Source organism: Sorghum bicolor, chromosome 7 (assembly GCF_000003195.3).
Source record: "Sorghum bicolor cultivar BTx623 chromosome 7, Sorghum_bicolor_NCBIv3, whole genome shotgun sequence".
Classification (NCBI taxonomy): domain Eukaryota; kingdom Viridiplantae; phylum Streptophyta; class Magnoliopsida; order Poales; family Poaceae; genus Sorghum; species Sorghum bicolor.
Window position 1 is genome coordinate 7444765 of NC_012876.2, and position 24843 is coordinate 7469607.

General features: G+C 42.0%; 3 protein-coding genes and 1 long non-coding RNA gene across 6 annotated transcripts; 3 read left to right on the forward strand and 1 right to left on the reverse strand.

The window, feature by feature from the left end:
* LOC110437133 (germin-like protein 12-2) lies at positions 2953–3918 on the forward strand. The gene is made up of 2 exons (XM_021465426.1): positions 2953–3115; positions 3278–3918. The coding sequence occupies exons 1-2, from the start codon at positions 2998–3000 to the stop codon at positions 3844–3846; spliced, it is 687 nt and encodes a 228-aa protein (XP_021321101.1). The 5' UTR covers positions 2953–2997; the 3' UTR covers positions 3847–3918.
* LOC110436832 (germin-like protein 12-2) lies at positions 14447–15549 on the forward strand. The gene is made up of 2 exons (XM_021464392.1): positions 14447–14657; positions 14820–15549. Exons 1-2 carry the CDS (start codon positions 14540–14542, stop codon positions 15386–15388), a joined length of 687 nt encoding a protein of 228 aa, XP_021320067.1. The 5' UTR covers positions 14447–14539; the 3' UTR covers positions 15389–15549.
* Positions 16446–18482, reverse strand: LOC110436834. Of its 3 annotated transcripts, none has more exons than XR_002454692.1 (3): positions 17871–18482; positions 17139–17232; positions 16446–17022 (listed from the first exon to the last, which is right to left on the reverse strand). It is a non-coding gene; the product is annotated as an uncharacterized LOC110436834 (long non-coding RNA). The 3 variants fall into 3 exon arrangements; XR_002454691.1 differs by having other exon boundaries at positions 17861–18482; XR_002454690.1 differs by lacking the exon at positions 17871–18482 and having other exon boundaries at positions 17139–17348.
* Positions 23005–24060, forward strand: LOC110436833 (germin-like protein 12-2). The gene is made up of 2 exons (XM_021464393.1): positions 23005–23209; positions 23370–24060. Exons 1-2 carry the CDS (start codon positions 23092–23094, stop codon positions 23936–23938), a joined length of 687 nt encoding a protein of 228 aa, XP_021320068.1. The 5' UTR covers positions 23005–23091; the 3' UTR covers positions 23939–24060.

Sequence of the window (24843 nt, forward strand, 5' to 3'; positions counted from 1 at the left end):
AAGCTTGCTGCGAACTCACCAGACCAAAATCAAGGCTCGGGAAAAGCTTGAAGGCGTCCGACGGCTTGAGATGGCGGACCGGGCACTCCTGCAAGGTACGGCATCGATGAGGGAGCTGTAGGGCGCGATAGAGATAAAAGGGGAGGCTCAGAACCCTTGTAGGAGCAATACGAAGCTCGGCGTCACGATTTAGGCGGCTCTGGGGCAGCACCGAGGAAGAACGATGGCGGCGGCAATCTTTGGCTTGCGGCGAGATCCAACCAGCGGCGATAGAAGTTATCTAGGGATTCCCCAATGTTGTGGATGGAAAGAGGAGTGCGCGGGGAGACCACAAAACTTTATAGGGCTTGATTTGGGAATCCCAGCACCAAATCCCGGATTTACCGGATGGGTTTCCATCTCGGTGAGAGAAGGAGAGACCGTCTCGGCCACGACCTGAGGAAGAAGAAAGGTAAGTCGCCGACGTGTGGGCTCCAGATGGCAGCGAGAGAAAGAAAGGGAGAAAGGGGAGGGGCGCGCTGCTGGGCCGGAGAAAGAAGTGGGCCGGGGCGGTTAGCTGGGTCGCGGGGGAGGAACGGGGGCTGGGCCGATGGGGAGTTGGGCTGGGCGCTGGATGAGGTCTTTTCCCGTTTCTTTTTTTTTTTCTATTTTAATTTTCAAAGCCTTTTCCAAATAGAATTTTTAGAGCAACCAAAATCCACCCCAAAGCAATCAAAACAACAATAAGATATGCTTCAGCATGTATGCATAAACAAGTTTCTAACTCTATGTTGAATTTTAAATTTCAATAAAATTTATTTCTTCACTAATTTAAATGCTCACAGAAATATTTGAATGAATCAATTTAAATCCTATTAATTTGAAAGCAAATTTTGGGTGTTACGCAAATTGGGAGCTTCAGATAAGTTTGTAATCATGAGTCAACATTCAAGAAATTTCACTTAAGATAAGCAATTGGGAGCTAGCAAGACTCGACTAATGTATTGGAGTAACCTGGTAGCTACCAACATTCAGGAAATTTCGGAGTCTGACAAATTGAGATGGATGAACATGCAGTAACCGGGTAGCTAACAGTTAGAAACTGGTAGCTTTTTATCCATTGAACAAATTAATAATTCAGATTATTTGTTGTGTCCAAACTGAGAGCAAAAGGAGGTGGTGTTTGGTTGGGAAGAGACTGAAAGTGTCATTGAAAGGGTGAACTACGCCCTTCCTTTCAGAAGAAAGAACAGAACATAAATATTCATCCATAACATGGCGTCCTTTAATTAGTACGCTTTTAGCAACAGGGAAAGACACATGAAAGCTCATATCTTGGTTTTGAAGATAATTTATCACCGATGTTGATGCAAACTTGCAGACATCCTCAATAGCAACAAGCAATACCATAGAAACTAAAAATGTTTTCCTCACTTGAACAATTCCTTGGGCAATGAGGCTGCTGCAGTGCTGCTGACTGGTGAGCTACCTATTGGCCGTCTAATGCTGAATGGCATGTTGCCTGCTGCTGTTATCCGATTGATTCTGGTACATCATCACCGAGGCAGACCGGAAGCCAGTGGCGGAGGGAACGGGGGCCTGAGGGGGCCTGGCACCCCCAAACCTTCCCATAACTCCTTTAATACACCCCATAGATTAGATGTTTAATTGTCTAATTAACTAGTTAATGATGTTATCTGTACTAAAATTTTTATTCTTATTTCATATTAATCTCTAATAGTTTTTTATACAAATAAAATCTAGATCTTTCTAATAATTTCTTCATATCTTTTATTTTTATTATTACCTATCAGACGGAGACGGGCGGGTGAATAGTCAGTGGGCCTTCCCTGATATTAAAATCTTTATTTTTCCTATTTTTAAAAACCGATTTCGTATTTTCCAGAAAAAGATTTCTACAGGTGGTTGGCATAACTGAACCACCTGTAGAAATGCATTTCCACAGGCGGTTCTCAATTACTCGCCTGTGAAAAAATTTATTTCCACAGGCCACCAAACACAGACGGTTCGCCAAACCGCCTGTAAAAAGGGATTACGAACCGCCCCTCTGTGTACTAGTGACAATTAAGCATGGGGCAGTTGTGGCGCAGTCCTGTTATTTTTCTTGATCGATCCAAAAAAAAAGGTCACTACAAGATGCAGCAGGAAGTTAATAAAGTGCGGATATCATATACGAAAAAGTCAGAGATCATGTGAATATAATAGAAAAATAACATTTGTTAATCTTGTGGCAACAGCAGGCTGCAGGCTTATGGTCGATAATTTATATAACGCTGGACCGGTTCCATGCTAGGAACGTCCCTAACCGAACGGGCTTTTACCAGTTCGTCTCCATCTTGCTATATGTGGAAGCATTCCACTCAATTAATTCATGTATGTTAGCTCCCGAAAAAATGCTGACCAAGTTAACAATGGGAACATGAATCTGCTATGACTCAAGTGGTCACAATGACTACATGGAGATCGTTAGATATTTATATAATCAAGGTGCCAAGTAAAGATAGAGGCTTTCACACTGTCGACTCTTTCTATCTTTTGTTAGCGAGGAGTTGATCCTTTCTAATTTCTATAGGTATGTGAGCACAAGCATGAATGTGGACTATTTGAATCATTTTTTAGATTTTTTTCTAAAGGATAATTAGCATGACCCTTCCTCCCAAAAACACAAAAGAAAAGAAGGAACACGTTCCAAAGAGATCACATAATATTTGTTTACTGGAATGAGTGTGAAATGAAAATACTAAAAGCAAGGTAGGTTTGAAAAGGTTGGTATAGTAAAAAGATAATTGTGTTGTTTCATGTGCAGGTTCTACGAGCCGGAGACTGTTTCTTCTGTTGGTAGGTTGAACTTGGAAGTTTTCAGTCATTAACACGTTCACGTCACCACACTTGCCGCTGTGGCAAGCCTATATAAACGCACTATCCCCATGCCCAAAGCATCAACAGAGACACAAACTCAACCAGAAGCTCGCTATAGCTGAGTTCGGAGACAACAAGATGGCTCCAGCCACCTACTTTCTCCTCGTTTCTTTTCTAGCATTGGTCACTTCTCAGGCCATTGCTTCTGACCCAAGCCCGCTCCAGGACTTCTGTGTTGCCGACATACACTCTCCAGGTATCCATGCACTAACATTAAATAATGCACTATGTCTTGTTGTACTAAATCACATATCAAATTGGAATTATTTGTCAGAACAGAAACTAGAGTTTTATGTATGTCCTAATTATAATGATTTCTGATCGTTATGTACCTATTTTTCTGTCTTTGTATATGCAGTGAAGGTGAATGGATTTGTCTGCAAGGACCCCATGGCTGTGAATGCATATGACTTTTTCAAGGCAGCAAACCTTGACAAACCTAGGGACACAATGAAAAGCAAGGTTGGATCCAATGTCACTTTGATCAATGTCATGCAGTTGCCTGGACTCAACACCCTAGGTATCTCGTTGGCTCGCATTGACTATGCACCATTAGGTCAGAATCCGCCACACACCCACCCACGTGCCACGGAGATTCTCACCGTGCTTGAGGGTACACTCTATGTTGGATTTGTCACCTCCAACACAGACAATGGCAACAAGCTATTCACCAAGGTTCTCAAGAAGGGTGATGTGTTTGTATTCCCCCAAGGGCTCATCCACTTCCAATTCAATCCTAAACATGACAAGCCAGCAGTCGCAATCGCGGCACTAAGTAGCCAGAACCCTGGGGCTATAACTATTGCCAACGCAGTCTTTGGATCAAAGCCACCAATCTCAGATGATGTCTTGGCCAAGGCATTCCAGGTGCAAAAGGGGACAATTGATTGGCTTCAAGCTCAGTTCTGGGAGAACAACCACAACTAAATAAATCATGTTCGGCCATTGTATGAGTTCTGCAATAATTTGTATGGGAATATAGAATTTTTTTGCACTTTACTTACTACTGTATGTTTTTATTATTTCTATGCTACTAATGATAATAAAATAAATGGTCAGTATTTCTCTACTATAATTGTAATTGTGTCCGTGTTGTGGCTCTGCCACCATGACTTTAATCAAAAAATTAATGTAATTTATATGACTGCCGGTTATATGGGGTATATATAGTGAGCAGCCAAACGCTTGACCAGATGCAGTACCAAGTTAATGAAGTGTAGATATCATGTATGCAAGCGGACAGATAATCAATTTATAATTTTACCACTGGGAAGGTATAACTTTGCATGAATATATAGTATTGATAACTAAAGTTTACATATGAAAGATTTAATCAATATCATACACTCACATGATAAAGATATATATACTCCCTTTCTATATGATTTAGTCATTTTGGACAAGTTTGGGTCAAACATTGAGAATATAAATCATCAATAACTTTTAAATGCTGAGTTTGCAAATGTTTCAATTATATGAATAGATTTGTCTTGAAAAATACTTTCATAAAAGTATACATATATCATTTTTTCCTAGATATTTTTATAAAAATAAGAGGTCTTGTGTTTTGGAGACTGTGTCATTGTCCTAAATGACTTCTAAATCTTATACGACAGTGTATATATATAAATGATAAGTACATATTAAGCATCATAATAGATAAATAAATAATTCATTTAGAGCCCTCTAATTATAGCAATAGCCATAGTCCAATTAGAATATCAGAAGAATAGTTCCTAAGTTCAGGAGCATTCTTGGCAAGGTTGTCGCTATCAATGTCGAAGCACACGCGGGATGGAGAGTAGTAGTTGATGTCGTTAAAGTCATACTCTGAGCCATTCCTTGAGAGGATCAGAGAGCATGGGCGGCGCCAGGGGTATACCCATGTATTCCATGGAATACCCATGATTTTTGTGACAAACACAAATATATGTATATATACACACACATGTATAATCAGCATATATGTTAGTTTATTGAATGTTGCAAATATGTAGCCCATAAAAGAACTCCAATAGTCTGGCTAAAATTAATTATCAAATTCTATTGCTTAGCTATTTTGTCCAATAGAAAATTTCTAAAAAATAAGAGATCTACAACATTCTTGTTACTTTACAAAGTCTTACAGTTAGCGTCTGTAAGAAGCTATATATAGCCACCGAAAATCAAGGGAAAGCCAACTTTCTATTTTACAAAATTAGATAGCATATTAGTTGGAGTCTACTTTTGCTATACAAATTCTAAAATAGCATAAACAATAAGAATAGTTAAACTCTTGAAGTTGCTCTAAGCCTAGTAGAACAACTAGTAGCGGCTGCCCATGAACTCATCAGAAAGAAACCCCATCGACGGCATTCCTCTGGCGGCGGCGGTGGTTCAGTGGTCTTTGTAGGCTTTATCATTTATATGGCTCCCCCTCAACGCCTTTCTCATATATGGCTTGAAGCAACAACAAGGTGAACACAAAGATCCCACATCTATTTTTTTATTCTTCAAAGTAAAAATTGAAGGTTTCATTTTCTTCTTTTTTTTTGTTGCGTTTTGATTTTTTTAAAGAAATGTTGCATTGTATTCTTGTAACATAGATAAAGAATTTATATATACTTTGATTATTATCAGGGGCGATACTAGGCTCACTTTGCCTGATGTCTTGTTACTAGGATAAACAAATATTTTACCTAGCATATATTTTAAAAAAATTATATGTACTACTTGAGCTGCACCAGGATCAATTTTGTATTGATTTTGTCCCCTATTACTATTGCACATATACATAGAAAATTTTTTATACGTGGAATACCCAACTATAAAATCCTAGCTCCGCCACTGTCAGAGAGGAAGGTGTCAGAGAGGAAGGTGTGTAGAGAGGGGGGAAATGGCCCTACTGTGCCGGAGATTTGTCCCCTTTCTGTCACGCCCCGTGCATGACCTTGTCGGAAGCATGGAGGACAGCACTGCGTCCATCAGACAAAACTGCAGCCCCAGAGCCTTGGGTGCTCGGGGCGCTAGGTTCTGTTGAATATAATGGGCCTTTAGCCCATAATTATATTTAATGATTAATTAAAGAATCCATAATAAATGCTATAATGAAAACGGTTTAGTACTGTATTGATGATTGACCATGTGTTAACTCAACTTAAATATGTGGCTTTTGTTAGCTTCTATGGAGAACTTGAGGAAGGGAAAAAGGGTGCCACACGCGCGCGCCCCGCTGCCACCGTCGAGCCGTGCCGTGCCGAGGCGTGGCGTGCGTGCGTTCTTGTATTGTTGCTAATTGATGGACTCGGTTTATGGCAATTAAATGTGATTAATTGTCATCAATCAGACGTTTCCTCCTGGGGCCTATATATTCCATACGCGTGACACTCTTTCCTTACGTGCGAGACACAATCAGTCCTCTCGCTTTGTATCGAGTTGCTCTCTGTTTGTTCCCGTCCTGAACCTCTGCGCGCACAGAGATCGGGAGAGCAGGCCTCCGGAACCCGACGTCCTACATCGAAGCGTCTTCCGCGACTGCTCACCGATGAGATCGTCTTCTTCCACTCCGGCGGATCGAGATCGACTACTGCGTTCGTGGGACTGCACTGCGAACATCTTCCTACATCGACTGTGGTCCGCTACTTCACGCAACGCACTATATCGACTAGTGCGAATGGAGCCGCCGGTGCCTTCGGCACTGGTCCCTCCTCGGGGTACAATCCTAATCGATTGTCTTTTATTTTCAGTATGTCTGTTGTAGTTGCAGTAGTTCTTGCAATGTTTATCTCTAAACTGAGTAGTGATAAAATTGCACACGTGCACATATATACCACCACAATATTATGCGTAATTTTCTAGATTAAATCAAACATTAAAATGTCTAATTTTGTAACAATCCAAAATCTGATATTAGGCATTTTTGTGTTAGTGGTTTTGCTGCTGCGTTAAAACCGGATGCGTTTGATGGTTCAAACTATAAGCGGTGGCGCGCGAGAATGATATTGTGGTTAACTGCTATGAGTTGCTACAACGCCGCGAAGGGGAAGGCGGAACAGTTTACTCCTGATGAGGAGCAAACGTTCATGGCAGCGGATAACCTCTTTAGAGGCGCCGTGATTAGTGTGCTCGATAAAAAGTATGTTGACAACTATATCATTTGCACCACTGCTAAGGAATTATGGGATGAGTTTGAGGCCAAGTTCGGGGTTTCTGATGCTGGTAGCGAGCTGTACCTCATGGAGCAACTGTTTGATTACAAAATGGTGGATAACCGTTCTGTGATTGAACAAGCACATGAGATACAGGCACTAGCTAAGGAATTAGAACAATTCTCTTGTGTGTTGCCTGAAAAGTTTGTGGCCGGTGGTATAATCGCTAAGCTGCCACTTTCTTGGAAGGATTTTGCTACTTCTCTAAAACATCAGAGGAAAGAGTTTGGTCTTGCCGAACTCATGGGAACTCTTGATGTTGAGGAGAAGGCGTTGAGTCTTCTAGTGCCAATGTGGTGCAAAAGAAAAGGCAATTCGCATTCCGTAATAAAAAAAAGAACAAGCAAGAGAACAAGCAAGGGACAAATATGAAGCCAAAGCAAACTGCAACTTTTAAGAAGAAAAAGACAGATGGAGGTTGCTTTGTTTGCGGTAGCGATGACCACTGGGCAAGTGCTTGTCCACATCGCAAATTCAAACGAGAAGAGAAAAAGTCAGTGAATATGGTCATTAGCGAGGCTGAAGGAGGAACATCTTGGTATGGTAATTATTTATCTATTGTTCTTTCAGTCTGACATTCATCTGAGTGGTGGATGGATACTGAGGCTAATTTTCATGTATGTGCTGACATCTCTTTGTTTTCTTCTTATCAGGCCGGCGACACTGGAGCCTTACTGATGGGGAATGGCTCTCATGTGCGTGTTCTTGGTGTTGGTACGGTCATTCTGAAGTTCACTTCGGGAAAGACGGTGCTGACGAAGAACGTGCAGCATGTCCCCTCCATAAAAAAAATCTAGTTAGCGGCTCACAGCTTTGCAGAGATGGCTACAATATAGTCTTTGAGGCCAATAAAATTATACTTTCAAAGTTTGGAACTTTTATTGGTAAAGGTTATGATTGCGGAGGCTTGTTCCGCTTATCTATGCATGATGTGTGTAATAAAATCGTGAACCATACTATTATTTCGAATGAGTTTGGCATTCGCGATTTTGTCTTGTTAATTATGGTTGTTTAACGCGGCTAGCAAATATGAATTTAATCCCGAAATTTAATTTAGTCAAAGGTTCTAAGTGCCATGTATGTGTGCAATCTAAGCAACCTCGCAAGCCTCACAAGGCTGCGGAGGCGAGGAACTTGGCACCATTAGAATTAATCCATTCCGATCTATGCGAGATGAATGGTGAGTTGACTAAATGTGGTAAACGATACTTCATTACATTTATAGACGATTGTACTAGATTTTGTCATGTGTACTTGCTTAAAACAAAGGATGAAGCATTACAATATTTTAAAGCCTATAAAGCTGAAGTAGAAAATCAACTTGAGAGGAAAATTAAACGCTTAAGGTCCGATCGCGGTGGAGAATATTTTTCAAGTGATTTTTCTGATTTCTGCGTAGAACATGGAATTATTCATGAGAGGACACCGCCATACTCACCACAGTCCAATGGAATTGCTGAAAGAAAGAATCGTACTCTAACTGAGATGGTTAACGCCATGTTAGAGACTTCGGGACTATCTAAAGAATGGTGGGGTGAGGCGATATTGACAGCATGTTATGTCCTGAATAGAGTTCCTACAAAGAATAAAGAAATCACACCATTTGAGGAATGGGAAAATAAAATAATAAATGTCTCCTATTTGCGTACTTGGGGTTGTTTGGCTAAAGTGAATGTGCCAATAAACAAGAAACGCAAACTCGGACCTAAGACAGTTGATTGTATTTTTCTTGGTTATGCTACTCACAGCGTAGGGTATAGATTTTTAATTATAAATTCTGGAGTACCAGATATGCATGTTGGTACTATAATAGAATCAAGAGATGCAACATTCTTTGAAACTGAGTTTCCTATGAAAAGTACACCTAATATTTCTAGTCATGAGTCTATAAATTACCATGAGCAATTTATTCCGATAGAACAATCTGAGGAACCTCATGTTCACTATCCTGAGGAGGATGATAATGTAGTCACTCGAACGAGCAAAAGACAAAAAAAAAGTGAAGTCTTTTGGAGATGACTATATTGTGTACCTCGTGGATGATACCCCAACAACCATTAAAGAGGCACTTTCCTCTCCTGATGCTAACTTGTGGAAGGAAGCAATAAGGACTAAGATGGATTCAATAATGTCTAATGGAACTTGGGAAGTGGTTGAACGGCCTTATGGGTGTAAACCTATAGGGTGTAAATGGGTGTTCAAGAAAAAGCTTAGGCCTGATGGTACAATTGAGAGGTACAAGGCTAGGCTTGTGGCTAAGGGTTATACCCAAAGAGAAGTGGAATATTTCTTTGATACTTATTCACCTGTTGCCCGTTTGACCACAATTCGAGTGTTACTATCTTTGGCTGCCTCTCATGGTCTTCTCATTCATCAGATGGATGTGAAGACAGCTTTCCTAATTGGAGAGTTGGAGGAAGAGATCTATATGGATCAGCCTGATGGATTTGTAACAAGTGGTCAACAGGGCAAGGTGTGTAAGTTATTAAAATCCCTATATGGCCTAAAACAAGCTCCAAAATAATGGCATGAGAAGTTTGACAGAACTTTAACTTCTGTCGGCTTTGCTGTTAATGAAGCTGACAAATGTATGTACTATAGGTTTGGTGGGGGTGAAGGTGTGATCCTTTGTCTGTACGTGGATGACATACTGATCCTTGGGACAAGCCTTGATGTGATCAAGGAAGTTAAAGACTTTTTGTCTAATAACTTTGAGATGAAAGATTTGGGAGAAGCTGATGTTATTCTAAACATTAAGCTTTCAAGAGAAGGTAATGGTGGGATTACACTTGTGCAATCCCACTATGTGGAAAAGATTTTAAGTCGCTTTGGGTATAGTGACTGTCAATCTGCTCCTACGCCTTATGATCCTAGTGTGCTATTGAGGAAAAATCAAAGAATAGCAAGGGATCAACTAAGATTCTCCCAAATTATAGGCTCATTGATGTACCTTGCAAGTGCCACGAGGCCTGATATCTCGTTTGCAGTGAGCAAACTTAGCCGGTTTGTGTCAAATCCGGGAGATATTCATTGGCAAGCTCTTGAGAGAGTGATGCGCTATCTGAAATGTACTGTGAGCTATGGCATTCACTATACCGGATACCCAAAGGTATTAGAGGGTTATTGTGATGCAAATTGGATATCTGATGTTGATGTTAAAGGCCACAAGTGGATATGTGTTTTTGCTTGGAGGTGGCGCTGTTTCATGGAAGTCTTGCGAGCAGACTATCTTAACGAAGTCAACCATGGAAGCAGAACTCACAGCATTAGACACCGCCGGCACTGAGGCCGAGTGGCTTCACGAACTCCTGATGGATCTACCGGTGGTTGAAAAAACTGTGACGGCTATTTCCATGAACTGTGACAATCAAACGGTGATCACAAAAGTCAACAGTTCTAAGGAAAACATGAAGTCTACTAGGCATGCCAAACGGCGTTTGAAGACTGTCAGAAAATTGAGAAACTCCGGAGTTATAGCATTGGACTATGTCCATACATTTAAGAATCTGACAGATCAATTCACAAAGGGACTATCCCGTAATGTGATAGATAGTGCATCGAGTGAGATGGGTTTGAGACCCACGTGAGGTCTACCATGGTGGCAACCTATTCTATAGGATCGGAGATCCCGTGAAGTAGAATGGTGAAACAAGCCAGAAGTAGATTGTGAGGAAAGACCCTTTACTTAACTCATCTCAATTGCACTTCTTTCCTAAGTCTGTAAGGAAGGCTGGTTATATACCTTAATGTATTCCAAAGCGGCTTGTGAAGCGATAGATGTTGTCCTACAGAACATCTTTAAGGAATACACCTATATGAGTTTGACTGTTAGTCACAGTCTATGAGATTTGGGTGATCTCTAGATACTCATGAATGGGCTAGAAGTATGACTTATATGCTTCAACCAGAGGGGATGTTCATGCAACCCTGTATCAGTTATGAATTTAGATGAAGCTTATATCACAGAAAACTTGCAATTCAAGGCATAGTCCATTGTTCAAGTTGTGACTAAGTGTAGTCTGTACTCTAAGTGGAAGTTCAACTTAACAGTCTCCACTGAAACGACTGGTATATGAAACGATATGGAAATTCGAGAGCTTTTCTTATGTGCCCTAGAAATAGGTGGGGATTGTTGAATATAATGGGCCTTTAGCCCATAATTATATTTGATGATTAATTCAAGTGCCCATAATAAATGCTATAATGAAAACGGTTTAGTACCGTATTGATGATTGACCATATGTTAACTCAACTTAAATAGGTGGCCTTTGTTAGCTCCTATGGAGAAGTTGAGGAAGGGAAAAAGGGTGCCACACGCGCGCGCCGCCGCCGCCGAGCCGTGGCGTGGCGTGGCGTGCGTGCGTGCTTGTCTTGTCTTATCGAGATGACACACGAGGACCAGACGTGACATGGCACACGCGTGGTGAATAAGGAAAGGGAGGAAAACAAGATCTTACCGTTGTATAATTAATGGCAATTAATTGCTAATTGATTGACTCGGTTTATGGCAATTAAATGTGATTAATTGTCATCAATCAGACGTTTCCACCTGGGGCCTATATATTCCATACGTGTGACACTCTTTCCTTACCTGCAGGACACAATCAGTCCTCTCTCTTCCGGTCGAGTTGCTCTCTGTTCGTCCCCGTCCCGAACCTCTGCGCGCACAGAGATCGGGAGAGCAGGCCTCCGAAACACGACTTCCTACATCGACACACCTGCTCGGGTGTGCAGGCAATCAGATTTTTGGGGAGCGTCTTCCGCGACTGCTCACCGACGAGATCATCTTCTTCCACTCCGGTGGATCGAGATCGACTACTGCGTCTTCGTCTTTTTCCTGGTGAACGTTCGCGGGACTGCACTGCGAACATCTTCCTGCATCGACTGTGGTCCGCTACTTCACGCAACGCACTATGTCGACTAGTGCGAATGGAGCCGCCGGTGCCTTCGGCACTGGTTCCTCCTCGGGGTACAATCCTAATCGATTGACTTTTATTTTCAGTATGTCTGTTGTAGTTGCAGTAGTTCTTGCAATGTTTATCTCTAAACTGAGTAGTGATAAAATTGCACACGTGCACATATATACCACCACAATATTATGCGTAATTTTTTAGATTAAATCAAACATTGAAATGTCTAATTTTCTAACAGGTTCTAGCCTAGATGGCCTGTGCTGGAGACCGGGGGCCAGGGGATCGGGCCGAGCATCCCATTGATCAGGAGCCCCGAGCAGAGGCGGTGAGCATACTAGGGCTCTGCCCTATCGTTGGCCAGAAGGTATACTTGAGGGGTGTAGCCCCTGAGTCCGCGAGCGATTCTAGCTAGAGGGGATCAGGGATGTAACATGACCCTATGTTAGGATCTAGTGAAACTTCAAGGTCAACACAGCCGATTAACCAATGCCAGATCAAAATCTGGAAGTAAAAGCTGGTTCCAAACCGGCAGTGATCCCTAGTTATGGCCTTATGGGTAGCCAGAAGCCAAATGCTTGATCGATCCCAAAAAAAAAGTCACTATCAGGTGCAGCCGGACGTCAATGAAGGGCCAGTGTTCAGGGATGAAAACGGTACGGATATTTTCCGACCGTATTCGAGACCGAATTCGTTTAGAGGAGTTCAGATCTATCCGTATTCGAGTCGGAATATTCAACATCCAATACTGTATCCGTATCCGAATACTTAAATCGTATATTTATAATGTCGACATCTAATCCTATCTTATGACATGGTTGACATTATCCGTATTCGAATCCGAATCCGACCAAAAATATGAAAACAAATATGATATTGGTGATATCTGTCCGTATCTGGTCCGTTTTCATCCCTACCAGTATCATATCAAAAAGTCTGGGATCTGGTGAAAAGAAAAAATATATTTTCCTAATGCTGTGGCAATAGCAGGCTGCAGCATTATGGGATGACCGTGTGGTGGAGCACAAAGAACAGATGATGGTTTGGTCTTGTACCGATAGATACTTCACCTCTAGATTAACTCAAAGGTAAAACGTGCTGTAGCTACCCTGTTAGGCTTTTACCAAGTTCGTCCCTGCCTTGGTACGGAAGCATTCCAGTTGATCAAGTAAACATTGGAAACATGAGTTGACTCTTTCTGCTGTATAGTGGTCGCGAATGACGAGATGGAGATTATATATTAAATAGTTATATGATCAAGGTGAAGATACTATATATACATGTGTTATAGACAGGCTTCCCCACTGTTGACTCTTTCTACCTTTTATTAGCGAGGAGTTGACTCTTTCTATACATATGTTAGCACAACCATCGACGGACCTTTTGAAGCATTTCTCTTGTATACGCAACTATCACAGTCAGAACCAATGGTGATGAAATGCAAGAAAATAAGCATGTTAGACCATAAGCTAGTAAAATATCAACCAACAAAAGATTGACAGGGAAAAAAGTAGTTTTATTTTATATAAGTTCTGGTTTAAATCATGCCCGCTAAGCAATCCATATACTTCACGTATTAGTGTAAAGCTACTAAGAAGCAATCAGTGCTTGACCTAGTAAAGCGTGTACCACAGTTCTCACAAGCAAAAAAAAAGGTGACCACCAAACAAACAATGGAAACATTAATCGTCTTGAATGACGAAATATATGGAGATTGTTGGATAGTTATAATGATATGAAGTGGAAAAAGTAATAAAGATTTTATATGACGGTCATATACTTTCGCATTGTAGACTATTTCTATATTTCTTTGTGAGTTGACTGTTTCCATACTTACGTTAGCACAAGCAAAGATTGTCTGATGAACCATTTTTCTTGTTTACGCAGCTATCACTGTCCACCATCAGCAACGCACTCATACCAATGTCTTATCATGCATCTGATGCTCAAATGGATGTCCAAATTATCGGTTTTATCCAAATTCGAATCCACTAACCGATCTCCTCCATTTTGCGGTTTACTTCCAAAGGTTTTAAAATTTCAATCAATTTATGTGACCACTAGAAATCTTGATTTTGTGGTTTTCTTCCAATTTGTAAAATTGATATTTAAAACGATGATAGTATGCTTGAACCCAGACACCTAGAAACACAAAAAGAAAACAAAGAGTACACTTTGGTAATATATATATGCTGTGCTGCAACTGCAAGCAAAGAGACCATGCACGCTGATTTTGTTAGTCGTATGGTGCGTGTGAAAATATTATTAAAAGCAGGGTAGGTTTGGAAAGTCGATATCACTGCCAAGACTGTTTCTTCGATCAGTTCTCCTGATAGGTTCAACTTATAACTTTTTCAACCATTAACACGTACACGTTGCCACATGAGCATGCGGCAGGCTATATAACCTCTCCATCCCCATGGCGAAGGCATCAACAAGACAGACACAAACACCACAAGCTAAGAAGCTCCATAGCTGAATTCAGAGACTGCAAACACGTACAAAAAGCGTGTGCAAAACCAAATGGCTGCCTCCAGCTACTTCATTCTCGTTTCTTTTGTAGCATTTGTCATTTCACAGGCCACTGCCTCTGACCCTAGCCCCCTCCAAGACTTTTGTGTTGCCGACAAACATTCTCCAGGTATGCATACTCTCGCTTTAACTCAAGCTGTTTTCTTATACTAAATCTCTAATCAAATAAGAATCATTTGTTCAAACAAACATCTACATACAACAAGCATTTCTAGGTATGGCCTAATGACATGTTCTTCATCTAACTATTTGCCTTTGTCTATGCATACAGTGAAGGTGAATGGATTTGTTTGCAAGGACCCAATGGCTGTGAACGCAGATGACTTCTTCAAGGCAGCAAAACTTGACCAGCCTAGAGACACCATGAAGAGCAAGGTCGGATCTAACGTTACTTTGATCAATGTCATGCAGTTGCCTGGACTCAACACCCTTGGCATCTCGATGGCTCGCATTGACTATGCACCATTAGGTCAGAATCCTCCACACACACATCCTCGTGCCACAGAGATTCTCACCGTGCTTGAGGGTACACTCTATGTTGGATTTGTCACCTCCAACACAGACAACGGTAACAAGCTATTCACCAAGGTTCTCAACAAGGGTGACGTGTTTGTGTTCCCCCAAGGGCTCATACACTTCCAATTCAACCCAGTCCATGACAAGCCAGCTGTCGCGATCGCTGCACTAAGCAGCCAGAACCCTGGGGCTATTACTATTGCCAACGCGGTCTTTGGATCAAAACCGCCCATCTCAGATGATGTCTTGGCCAAGGCTTTCCAGGTGCAAAAGGGAACAATTGATTGGCTCCAAGCTCAGTTTTGGGAGAACAACCACAACTAAGTAAATTGGGAGTCACTTCATTGTATGAAGATAGGTTTATATATGTATTTTGCATTACTCCCGTGTGTATTCAATTATGACATGCTAAGACAATATGGTAGAATAATTAAATGGGAAGTGTATGTAACCAATCACTATTTTTGTGTTTCTCCTACAAGCTATATCACCATGTTCTAGTTGAATATTTGAACTGAAGTACGTGAGGATCCTACATAATTTATTGGATATTGTTTGTATATGATATGCCGTTACATATATCAACAATATTTCTTGACATTAATTTGGAGATGAATATTGCATGGAGCCTTTCCAAATTACTAGGCTAAACTGAACTATCAACCGGTAGATCGGCTAAGACTAAATTAATCGACCCAGTAGGCCTTGGACTCCAGTCTCCTTGGAGCCAACGACCAGTGTGTTCCACTAGCTAGATTCATATAGTAACGGAGATCAAGTACCATACGTGGCCACATCCAATTCCAACAATGTAATGACTAGTAAAATTCACTTTACAAATTCAACACAAAAGTTCACACACATGAGAAGCAAATTGGGAGCTAGCGATTAGGAGCTTGAGATAAGTTTGTAATCACGAGGCAACATTCAGGAAATTTCACTTCAGATATGGGAGCTAGCAAGATTGCACTAATGCATTGCAGTAACTAGATGGTAGCTACGACCAACATTCAGGAAATTTCACTGTCCGACAAATCGAGATGGATGAACATGCAGTAACCGGGTAGCTAACAAATTACCTCCTGAAAGAAGTCTTACATTTAGAAACTGGTACCTTGTTGTCTATTGAACAAATTAATAATTCAGAATATTTGTTGTGTCCGAACTGAGAGTAAAAGGAGCTAGTGCTTCGATGGGAAGACTGAAAGTGTCATGGAAAGGATGAACTGCGCCTTCCTTTCAGAAGAAAGAAAGAACAGAACAGAACATAAATATTCATCGAAAATATGGTGTCCTTTAATTAGTATTCCCTCCGTCCCAAATTACAAGTCGCTTGACTTTTTATTGCAACCATTTTGGTATGTATCCAGATATAATAATATGTCCAAAAAAAGTCAAAGCGACGTCGCCTTTAGTATGCTTTTAGCAACAGAGAAAGACAAATGAAAGTTCATATCCTTGTTCAGAAGATAATTTATCACTGATGTTGATGCAAACTTGCTGACATCCTCAAAAGCAACAAACAATCCCATGAAAATTAAAATTGTTTTGCAGTTCCAACAATGGGGCTGCTGCAGTGCTAGCTGCTGACTGGCGGGCTACCTATTGGCCCTCTAGTGCTGAATGGCAAGTTGCCTGCTGGTCCCTTTTGATTCTGTTCCATCATCAACAAGGTAGACCGGAAGCTAACCATGATTTCGCCCGGCTTTCCTCTGCACAGCCGCATGGAGAGTTGGAGATTGGCTGCTGCAACCTCTCTCTTGCATAAGCGATGCCCTCAATGACATGTGACATTCTTGGGCGAGAAGTTGATCAATAGACTATATATGAGTCCTTGCGAACCCTAGGCAACGCCAGCGCCTTTATCAAGGCCCGCCAACAGAGTAGATCCCTCTTTGCTATCTCAATGATGCTGCTCAGATATTTGCTAGCTTCCTTGTCAAGCAATTCTGTAATACCTGATTTTAAGGACAAAATCATATATACACTATATATGAGTCTTAAAGGTCAAATCTCACATATAGCTATAAATAAGAGTAATATCAATAGACAATGCATAAATCATATAACGTACTTAGTAAATCAGTGATAACCTTAGGCAGCAAAAACAACGGAAGATAAATCCAGACTTCGGGTATCAACTCATGATCACAAGCCTAAAGCTTCTCCTGAGGTGTGGGGGAAATAGCAAGAGTGAGTCCCTGTCGAACTCCACAAATATAGCAATAAGGTAGTAGCAGATCCCACAAACTCATGATCAATGTGATATAAATAATGTAGAGCATAAAACAATAAACATTGAGCATAATAACATAATAAGAATCATCATCTTTAATGTAAGAGTCCCCAAGGCCGCTCATGACCGTGAGCATAGCTAGTATACTAGTTTATTAAACACTCTGCAGAGGTTGTACATCTTTATCCATGAGTAATGATTTACCCTTTCACCCGAGGTCGCGAGTCTCTTAACCCCCTTCCTAGGGTGGTCGGCAGGATTCACTATGAAACCTTTTAAAAGTTCATCTGACAAGTTAGGGCCGCATGTTCCCAATCAGTGCGCACATATAGAACCACCTTCCAAATGGCACAATGATGTGCAGCCTATACACATAAGGACAGAGGCCGCACTATACCCAAAATGCAAGCCCCTCGAGTGCCCTTACGAGTAACCTCTAAGACTATCTCCAACAAAGAGAACCTAAAATGGAGACCTATTCTTTGATTTAGGTCACGCACAGTATATAGATAGCAAACCCAAAACATTCCTTCTCCAACAGCTATCGCAAAAGCAGAGACCCAAAACTACCGTGCCGCCGCTCCGACTGCTTGCCACGGGCATGCCGTCCTGCTCCCGCCACTCCCTGCCATGGATCCGCCTTGCCATGCTGGCCGCGCCCCGCTCCTGCCATGGACCCACCCAACACTAGGCTGGAGTTCTTGTTTCCCTTGGACAGAGAAGCTCCGCCGCTGCTGCCTCGGTCGAGCGCATGGGAGCCCTGCCGACCCTGCCCCTGCAGCTGCTCGCAGGCTTACTCCGGCGGCCGGTGCGCTGCGCCGGGAGCCCCACCAACGATGGTGGCAGCGGAGCCAAAGGAGCTGTCCACGACCAAGCGGAGCCACCGCATCGCCCCGCACTGTCGGCTCTTCGTCCACGGCCTCTCGCCGCACGCCGACGGCGCCATGCTCGCGGAGGCCTTCTCCTGCTTCGAGCCCGTTGCGGACCGTCGTCTATTTCGCGTCTGGCGGAGATGGAGGTGTGGTGCGCATCCCAGCGGAAGGGGATGAGGATTGGGAGAGAGAAGACAGCCACCGGACTCCATTTGGGTCGAGGAGAGAGAAGACAGGGAGAGAACGCATATTTGGGTTGCCTCTTCCCTTCTACCCAAAATAGGTGTTCCCTTTGGCTATTCTGTTGGAAGCGTTTTTTTTTCACGGTACAGGACCCAAAATAGGTTTGGGTAATGGTTTGCCTAGCTTGTTGGAGTCAGTCTAACAAGTTAGAAAAGGTCTTCCTACTAAGCTAAAGCCAGAGCCATAATAGACAAATCCTCAAGTTGCTAAAAAGTCATTTTTATCGTTTGTTGCTTAAACATTAATTAAGTCACAAGGTCATGGTCACAGAATGAAAACCCAAATGCTATACTTGCCTTGATCATATTTCTCTGGTCCTGCTTGTAGTAGCACTCTTGATCATCCATGAACTGCTCACCGTCGATACTCCATCAGCAATCATCGACACACAAACAATCAAGACCAAACATATACAAAGCAAACAAGGCTATGATTAGAATAGTACACCAACAGTAGAAAAACAATAAGAAAAGTTGATAAAAGGATTCTACACATCGCTACAATCACACCGACGTAAGGATCATGAAAATCAGAGTTAAAATAGAGAAGATATGAATTTTCTAAGATTTCCTTTATAAAAGTAATTAATTAAATAAGGTCACAAAATTAAAAAGTTGCAAATTGGTGAAATAAATTTACTAACATGTAGTTCTCTTGAATATGAATCTAACATAATTTGAATGGGTCAAATCGGTGTTAAAACGTATATTTATGAGCTAAATAAAATCAGTGGAAAACTTGTAATATCCTGAAAACGTATTTTGATTTAAACTGACGGGAATTACGTTTTCAAAAATAGAATACGTATTTTGAGAATATGCTTCGACTGCAGGTTCTATTTGACAAAAATGCAGGGGCTCTTTAACAAAAGATCCAGACGAAGGGTTACGGCCTAATCTGGAGCGTTGGATCTAAAACCTAGGGCTGAGATTAGATTAGAGAGAGTGGGGGTGGCGGCTGCCGGCCGGAACAATGCCACTGCAGTGGTGCTGTGGCCAGAATCGGTCCGTCCTCGTCGGAGTTTTGCAATCCATCGACTTCGGACACCATAACTCACAGGGAGCAAGAGGAGCTTGTTGTGAACTCACCAGAGGCAAAAGTGGGGGCAAGGATGACCCGAGGATGTTCGGCATCGGGATTTGGGGATGACTACTCCCTGCACGAGTTCAACATCCATTGGAGACTAAACCAGGACGAGAGAGAGATGGAGAAGAGGCTCGGCATCTCCGTAGGAGCGAGGCGAAGCTCAGCAAAGGGTTCTCGATGACCTTGGGACAACGCAGGGCTTTGACAGTGGTGGCGACGGCCTTCTTGCTTCTCCGATGAGATCCAAATGTGCGTCAGGAGAGCGGCTAAGTCGACCCATGTGTCTCGTAGATCGAAAAGGGAGTCGCGGATGATTGCCAAAAGCTATATAAAGGTCGGTTGGGCATGTTGGCAAACGATCCCGTGGAAAACGGGACTTGGCTTCCGCCTTGGTGGAGTCCTGCTAGGGCTCAAGGTGGAAGAAGAGAGGGGCACTGATGCGTAGGCCCGATTGGTCAGTGGGAGGGGAGAGAGAGACGCACTAGGCCGGCTGCTGATGAAGCTGGGCCAAGCTGCTGCTCGGTGCGGGCTCTCCTACTGGGTTGTGGTCTTGCTGGGCAGGCTATGCGTGGGAGAATGGGACCCGACCCAAGAGCAAAGAGGGGGGGGTTGGGCCACTCGGGCCAAAACAGGGAGGGAGAAGGTTTCTCCTTTTATTTTCTCTTCCAAATTTTCTAAGCCATTTGAAAACCATTTGAAATTCAATTTGAATTCATTTTGAATTTTAGTTTAAAAACACTCATCACAATAAATAAAATGTTGTGGCATGCATGCTCAAACATGTTGCTAATCTCCTATGGTAAGTTTTAATTTAATAAAAAATATTATTATTATTTTGTTTTATGAGCACAAAAATACAAAATTAAATCAATTTTCCTCTATTTTCAAAGGAGCAAAATTTAGGGTGTTACAAATTCCGCGAAGCGTGCATTTTGAAGTTGTTCCCCGTCCATCACCTCGAGAAGTGCAACTCTAGTTGAATGCTTGAGGGTTGGTGGAGAGCTCTTGGTCGTTGTAACACCCACATTAATAGTCAAGCTTGAGAAGGCTTGCTTAGCACATGAAGCAATCACTAAAAGACACGCCTTAATAAGGACGTAGGTTGCGGACAAGAAACTAAACATCAATGATGTTTTAATAAGATCAACTCTAAGACCCTCTTTTTAAAACCTCATCATGTGTTCTCGAACATTTTCCTATTAACGTAGTTCCACCTAACTCTCTTAATCCCTACTTTGAATACAAAATATTTTGTTGTTTCAGAAAACTACCATAATTTCATAAAATGCTTTGATTTTCAAAACTAGAGATGTTAGATGTAAAAAATTTTGTATTTTGTATTTTTTTTTAAAATAAAATATTGCTAAAACTATAGTCTTTTCTAACCTCTCTTACTTTATAAAACTAAGGTTTCTTGTTTCACCAGTACTACAATTGTTCAAAATCACATCGGAATATAAAGCCCTACGACAACCTTGAGATCTACGTGCAGATTGGTGGCGTACTACTCTCTCCACCTAAGAAAACAATTCTAGGTTAAACTAAATTAAACTCTTTTAAGTTTTTGTATCTCTAAATCAATTTATTATTAAAATATATTACATAACTAATCTAATAATACTTAATATGATATTTAGAGCTCCAAATATATTTTTACAAAAATATATTTCATAACTTCTAGTATCATTTTTGCTCCCTCCTTGAGGCATTTTAAAGGTCATAATTCTTTCCCTCCCTCCTTCATTGTTTCCAACTAAGAACTTGAATGGACCGCGGAAACCAACAAATGATGCTCCATCTCTTTTCTTCTACAACTAAAAATTACGAGACAGATATCATCTGCCCTGCTGCCTTCGCTTCACCCCCAAGTAAGCTTTGCCCAGCCATGTCTCATCCATTCCCCTAGGCTGGTCTGCTCGGCTTTGGAAAAAAATGAAGGCATATTGTCTCTTAGAAGAAACATAAACCTTTAAATCCATGTGAACCTAGCTTTGTCTGATGCCCCACCCTACCCCTTGACACCGATGCCACCAAGCCTCCTCCATGACCGCCCCCGGTGCCTCCTAGCCCTCCCGTTGATGTTGACGGCCTGCCTCTTCCCCTTCATGTCATTGACCTCCACCATCATGGTCAATGACTCTAGCGTTATCATCCTGCCCCGCCACTGCCCCCCTGGGACCACCACCCCATCTCATTGCCCGCACATGCAGCTGTGCTAGCTATCCAGTAGATGCAGATGCAGCTCGCCAAGCACGTACTTGTCCTCCTGTCGCTGCAGCTTACCCCACGTGTGCTCAGTCTGCTCACGGCAGGTCGCTTCCTTTGTTAATAGGATCAGGGAGGGAGCACTACTACAGAATTAACTTTATGTGCCGGTCCCATCACTGTTGGTTTCTTAAAAATCGGCAGTGATAGTGGCTGATGGCTCAAGTGATGGGTCCAACCGGCAGCAGTGATATATGTTTTCTTGACTTAGGATCACGCAAGAACCAACCACAAAAAATTTAAGCACAAAAAAGAAGTGAAAAACATGGCATGTGTGGGCGAGGGACTAATTACCTGTAGATATAAGCCCGTAAGAGAGAACGGGTCACGATTTTCATAGGCTTGGCTACTCCTCTGCCTATTAACTAAGATATGCCTCCCAGCGAAATGCCAACGTCAACACTGCCGGTCCTGCCAAATGCATGATCGATTCAAAGAAAAAAGTCGCTACCTGATGCAGCAGGACGTTAACGAATTGCGGATATCATCTGAAAAAGTCAGGGAGCAGGCAACCAAATGACTTACCTCACTGTACTGATAGACAGAAGATTCACATGATTTAACTCAAAAGTAAAAAGTGCACGGTGGCTACCCTTTACCAGTTCGTTCCCACCTTGGTACGGAAGCATTCCACGGATTAATTCATGTATGCTAGTTCCATATAAAATGGTGACCAAGTAAACATTGGAAACATGAGGATCGGAGTTGACTCTTTCTATCCTTATGTAAGCACAAACGCACGGATTGACCATTTGATCCATTATTGTTGTTTACACAACTATCATAGTCCACCGTCAGCTAACGTGATTACTGGTGGCCAGGAATGTCATAATCACCATTACAAAATAAATTATCTCTCCATATCAACAATTAACAAACCACGTTGTCCAAAAGGACTCATGGGCCTGTGTTAAAATTTAGATAAATATATATCCTAATTACTAGGCATAACCCCATTTTATGGTTTACTTCCTAATATTCTAGAAGTAATTTTAAAGGATAATTGCAATGGATTTTTTAGTGTCATGCGTGTGAAAATATTAAAAGCAAGGTTGTTGGTTTGCAAAAGTTGATATGTCAATAAGATAATTGCGTTGTTTACTCTGCAAGTTCCAGCAGCCGGAGACTGTTTCTTCTTTGTAGGTTGAACTTGGACTTCTTCAGTCATTAGCACGTTCCCGTCGCCACACTTGCCGCTGTGGCAGCCTATATAAACACACCATCCCCATACCCCAAGCATCAACAGAGACACACAAATTGAACAAGAAGCTCTATAGCTGAGTTCGAAGAGCACAAACATAAAAGCAAGTGGAATACTAATCCAGATGGCTCCCACCACCTACTTTCTCCTTGTTTCTTTTCTGGCATTGGTCACTTCTCAGGCCATTGCTTCTGACCCTAGCCCGCTCCAGGACTTTTGTGTAGCCGACATACACTCTCCAGGTATGCATGCACTCACTTTAAGTCATGCTATATATTCTTGTAGTAAATTGAGGATCGAATAATAATCATTTGTCACAACAAACATTCTAATTAATGTTTATGTGTGTCCTAATGTTTCTGATCTCTATATACCTATTTTCCTTCGTCTTTGTATATGCAGTGAAGGTGAATGGATTTGTTTGCAAGGACCCTATGGCCGTGAACGTGGATGACTTTTTCAAGGCAGCAAACCTTGACAAGCCTAGGGATACTATGAAAAGCAAGGTCGGATCCAATGTCACTTTGATCAATGTCATGCAGTTGCCTGGACTCAACACCCTGGGCATCTCACTGGCTCGCATTGACTACGCACCATTAGGTCAGAATCCGCCACACACCCACCCACGTGCCACAGAGATTCTCACCGTGCTTGAGGGTACACTCTATGTTGGATTTGTCACCTCCAACACAGACAACGGTAACAAGCTATTCACAAAGGTTCTCAACAAGGGTGACGTGTTTGTGTTCCCCCAAGGGCTCATACACTTCCAATTCAACCCAGTCCATGACAAGCCAGCTGTCGCGATCGCTGCACTAAGCAGCCAGAACCCTGGGGCTATTACTATTGCCAACGCGGTCTTTGGATCAAAACCACCCATCTCAGATGATGTCTTGGCCAAAGCTTTCCAGGTGCAAAAGGGAACAATTGATTGGCTCCAAGCTCAATTCTGGGAGAACAACCACAACTAAGTAAATTGAGACTCACTTCATTGTTCGAAGATAGGTTTATACATGTATTTTGCATACTCCCGTGTGTATTCAATTACGACATTCTAAGCTGATATGATAGAATAAATGGGAAGTTTATGTAACCAATCACTGTTTTTGTGTATCTGCTACAAGATATACCACCATGTTCTTTTTGAATATTTGAATTGAAGTACGTGAGGATCCTACATAATTTTCTCGATCACGCAAAAGGTTTACGTGTCTTATATTAAAGTAGAGAAAACAGTTTGATACAATACGCCTTAGCAGTGCCCTAGAGGTCACAAGAGTTTTATATGGATGCTGAAAACCTCCGTAGTGTACTCAAAGGTATATTGTTACATTGGACACTGATTAACCCAAATTGCGGTACTGACTAGGAGGCATATGGCCGGAGCGCTGATCGACAGTGGTGCCGCTTGCGCGGACCCACGTCGTGGTCCAGTGGGAACAACTCACGTAGCGCCTGCATATTGTTGGGGTCACCGCTGAAGATTTATCTATACGCCTTCATGGCTGATGTGGACGGAAAGGTCATCCGCTAGTTAGACTCAGAGCTTCACGAGAAGGTGTTCACCTTGCTTGAACGCCGGGATATAAGATATGTTCTGCGCCGCTATCTGCTTGCTCCTTTTGAGGAGCATGGGCGGTGCAATGTCTGCCATGGGTCGCATAATCGTGAAGCAGTTTCAGGAGTGGCGGCTGCCTCACTTTTGTAACTCACTCGGTAAATTGGACATGATTTATTGAATATTTTTGTATATGATATGCTGTTACATATATAAACTATATTTCTGGATGGTAATATGGAGATGAATATTGCATGGAGCCGTCGAAATTACTAAGCTAAACTGAACTATCAATCGGTACATAGGCTAAGATTAAAT

Excerpts from the sequence above, each read along its gene's own strand:
- LOC110437133 (XM_021465426.1), top strand. The coding sequence starts at position 2,998 with ATGGCTCCAGCCACCTACTTTCTCCTCGTTTCTTTTCTAGCATTGGTC. Across the intron at positions 3,116-3,277 it reads TGCCGACATACACTCTCCAG|TGAAGGTGAATGGATTTGTC; the intron begins GTATCCATGCAC and ends TTGTATATGCAG.
- LOC110436832 (XM_021464392.1), top strand. The coding sequence starts at position 14,540 with ATGGCTGCCTCCAGCTACTTCATTCTCGTTTCTTTTGTAGCATTTGTC. Across the intron at positions 14,658-14,819 it reads TGCCGACAAACATTCTCCAG|TGAAGGTGAATGGATTTGTT; the intron begins GTATGCATACTC and ends CTATGCATACAG.
- LOC110436833 (XM_021464393.1), top strand. The coding sequence starts at position 23,092 with ATGGCTCCCACCACCTACTTTCTCCTTGTTTCTTTTCTGGCATTGGTC. Across the intron at positions 23,210-23,369 it reads AGCCGACATACACTCTCCAG|TGAAGGTGAATGGATTTGTT; the intron begins GTATGCATGCAC and ends TTGTATATGCAG.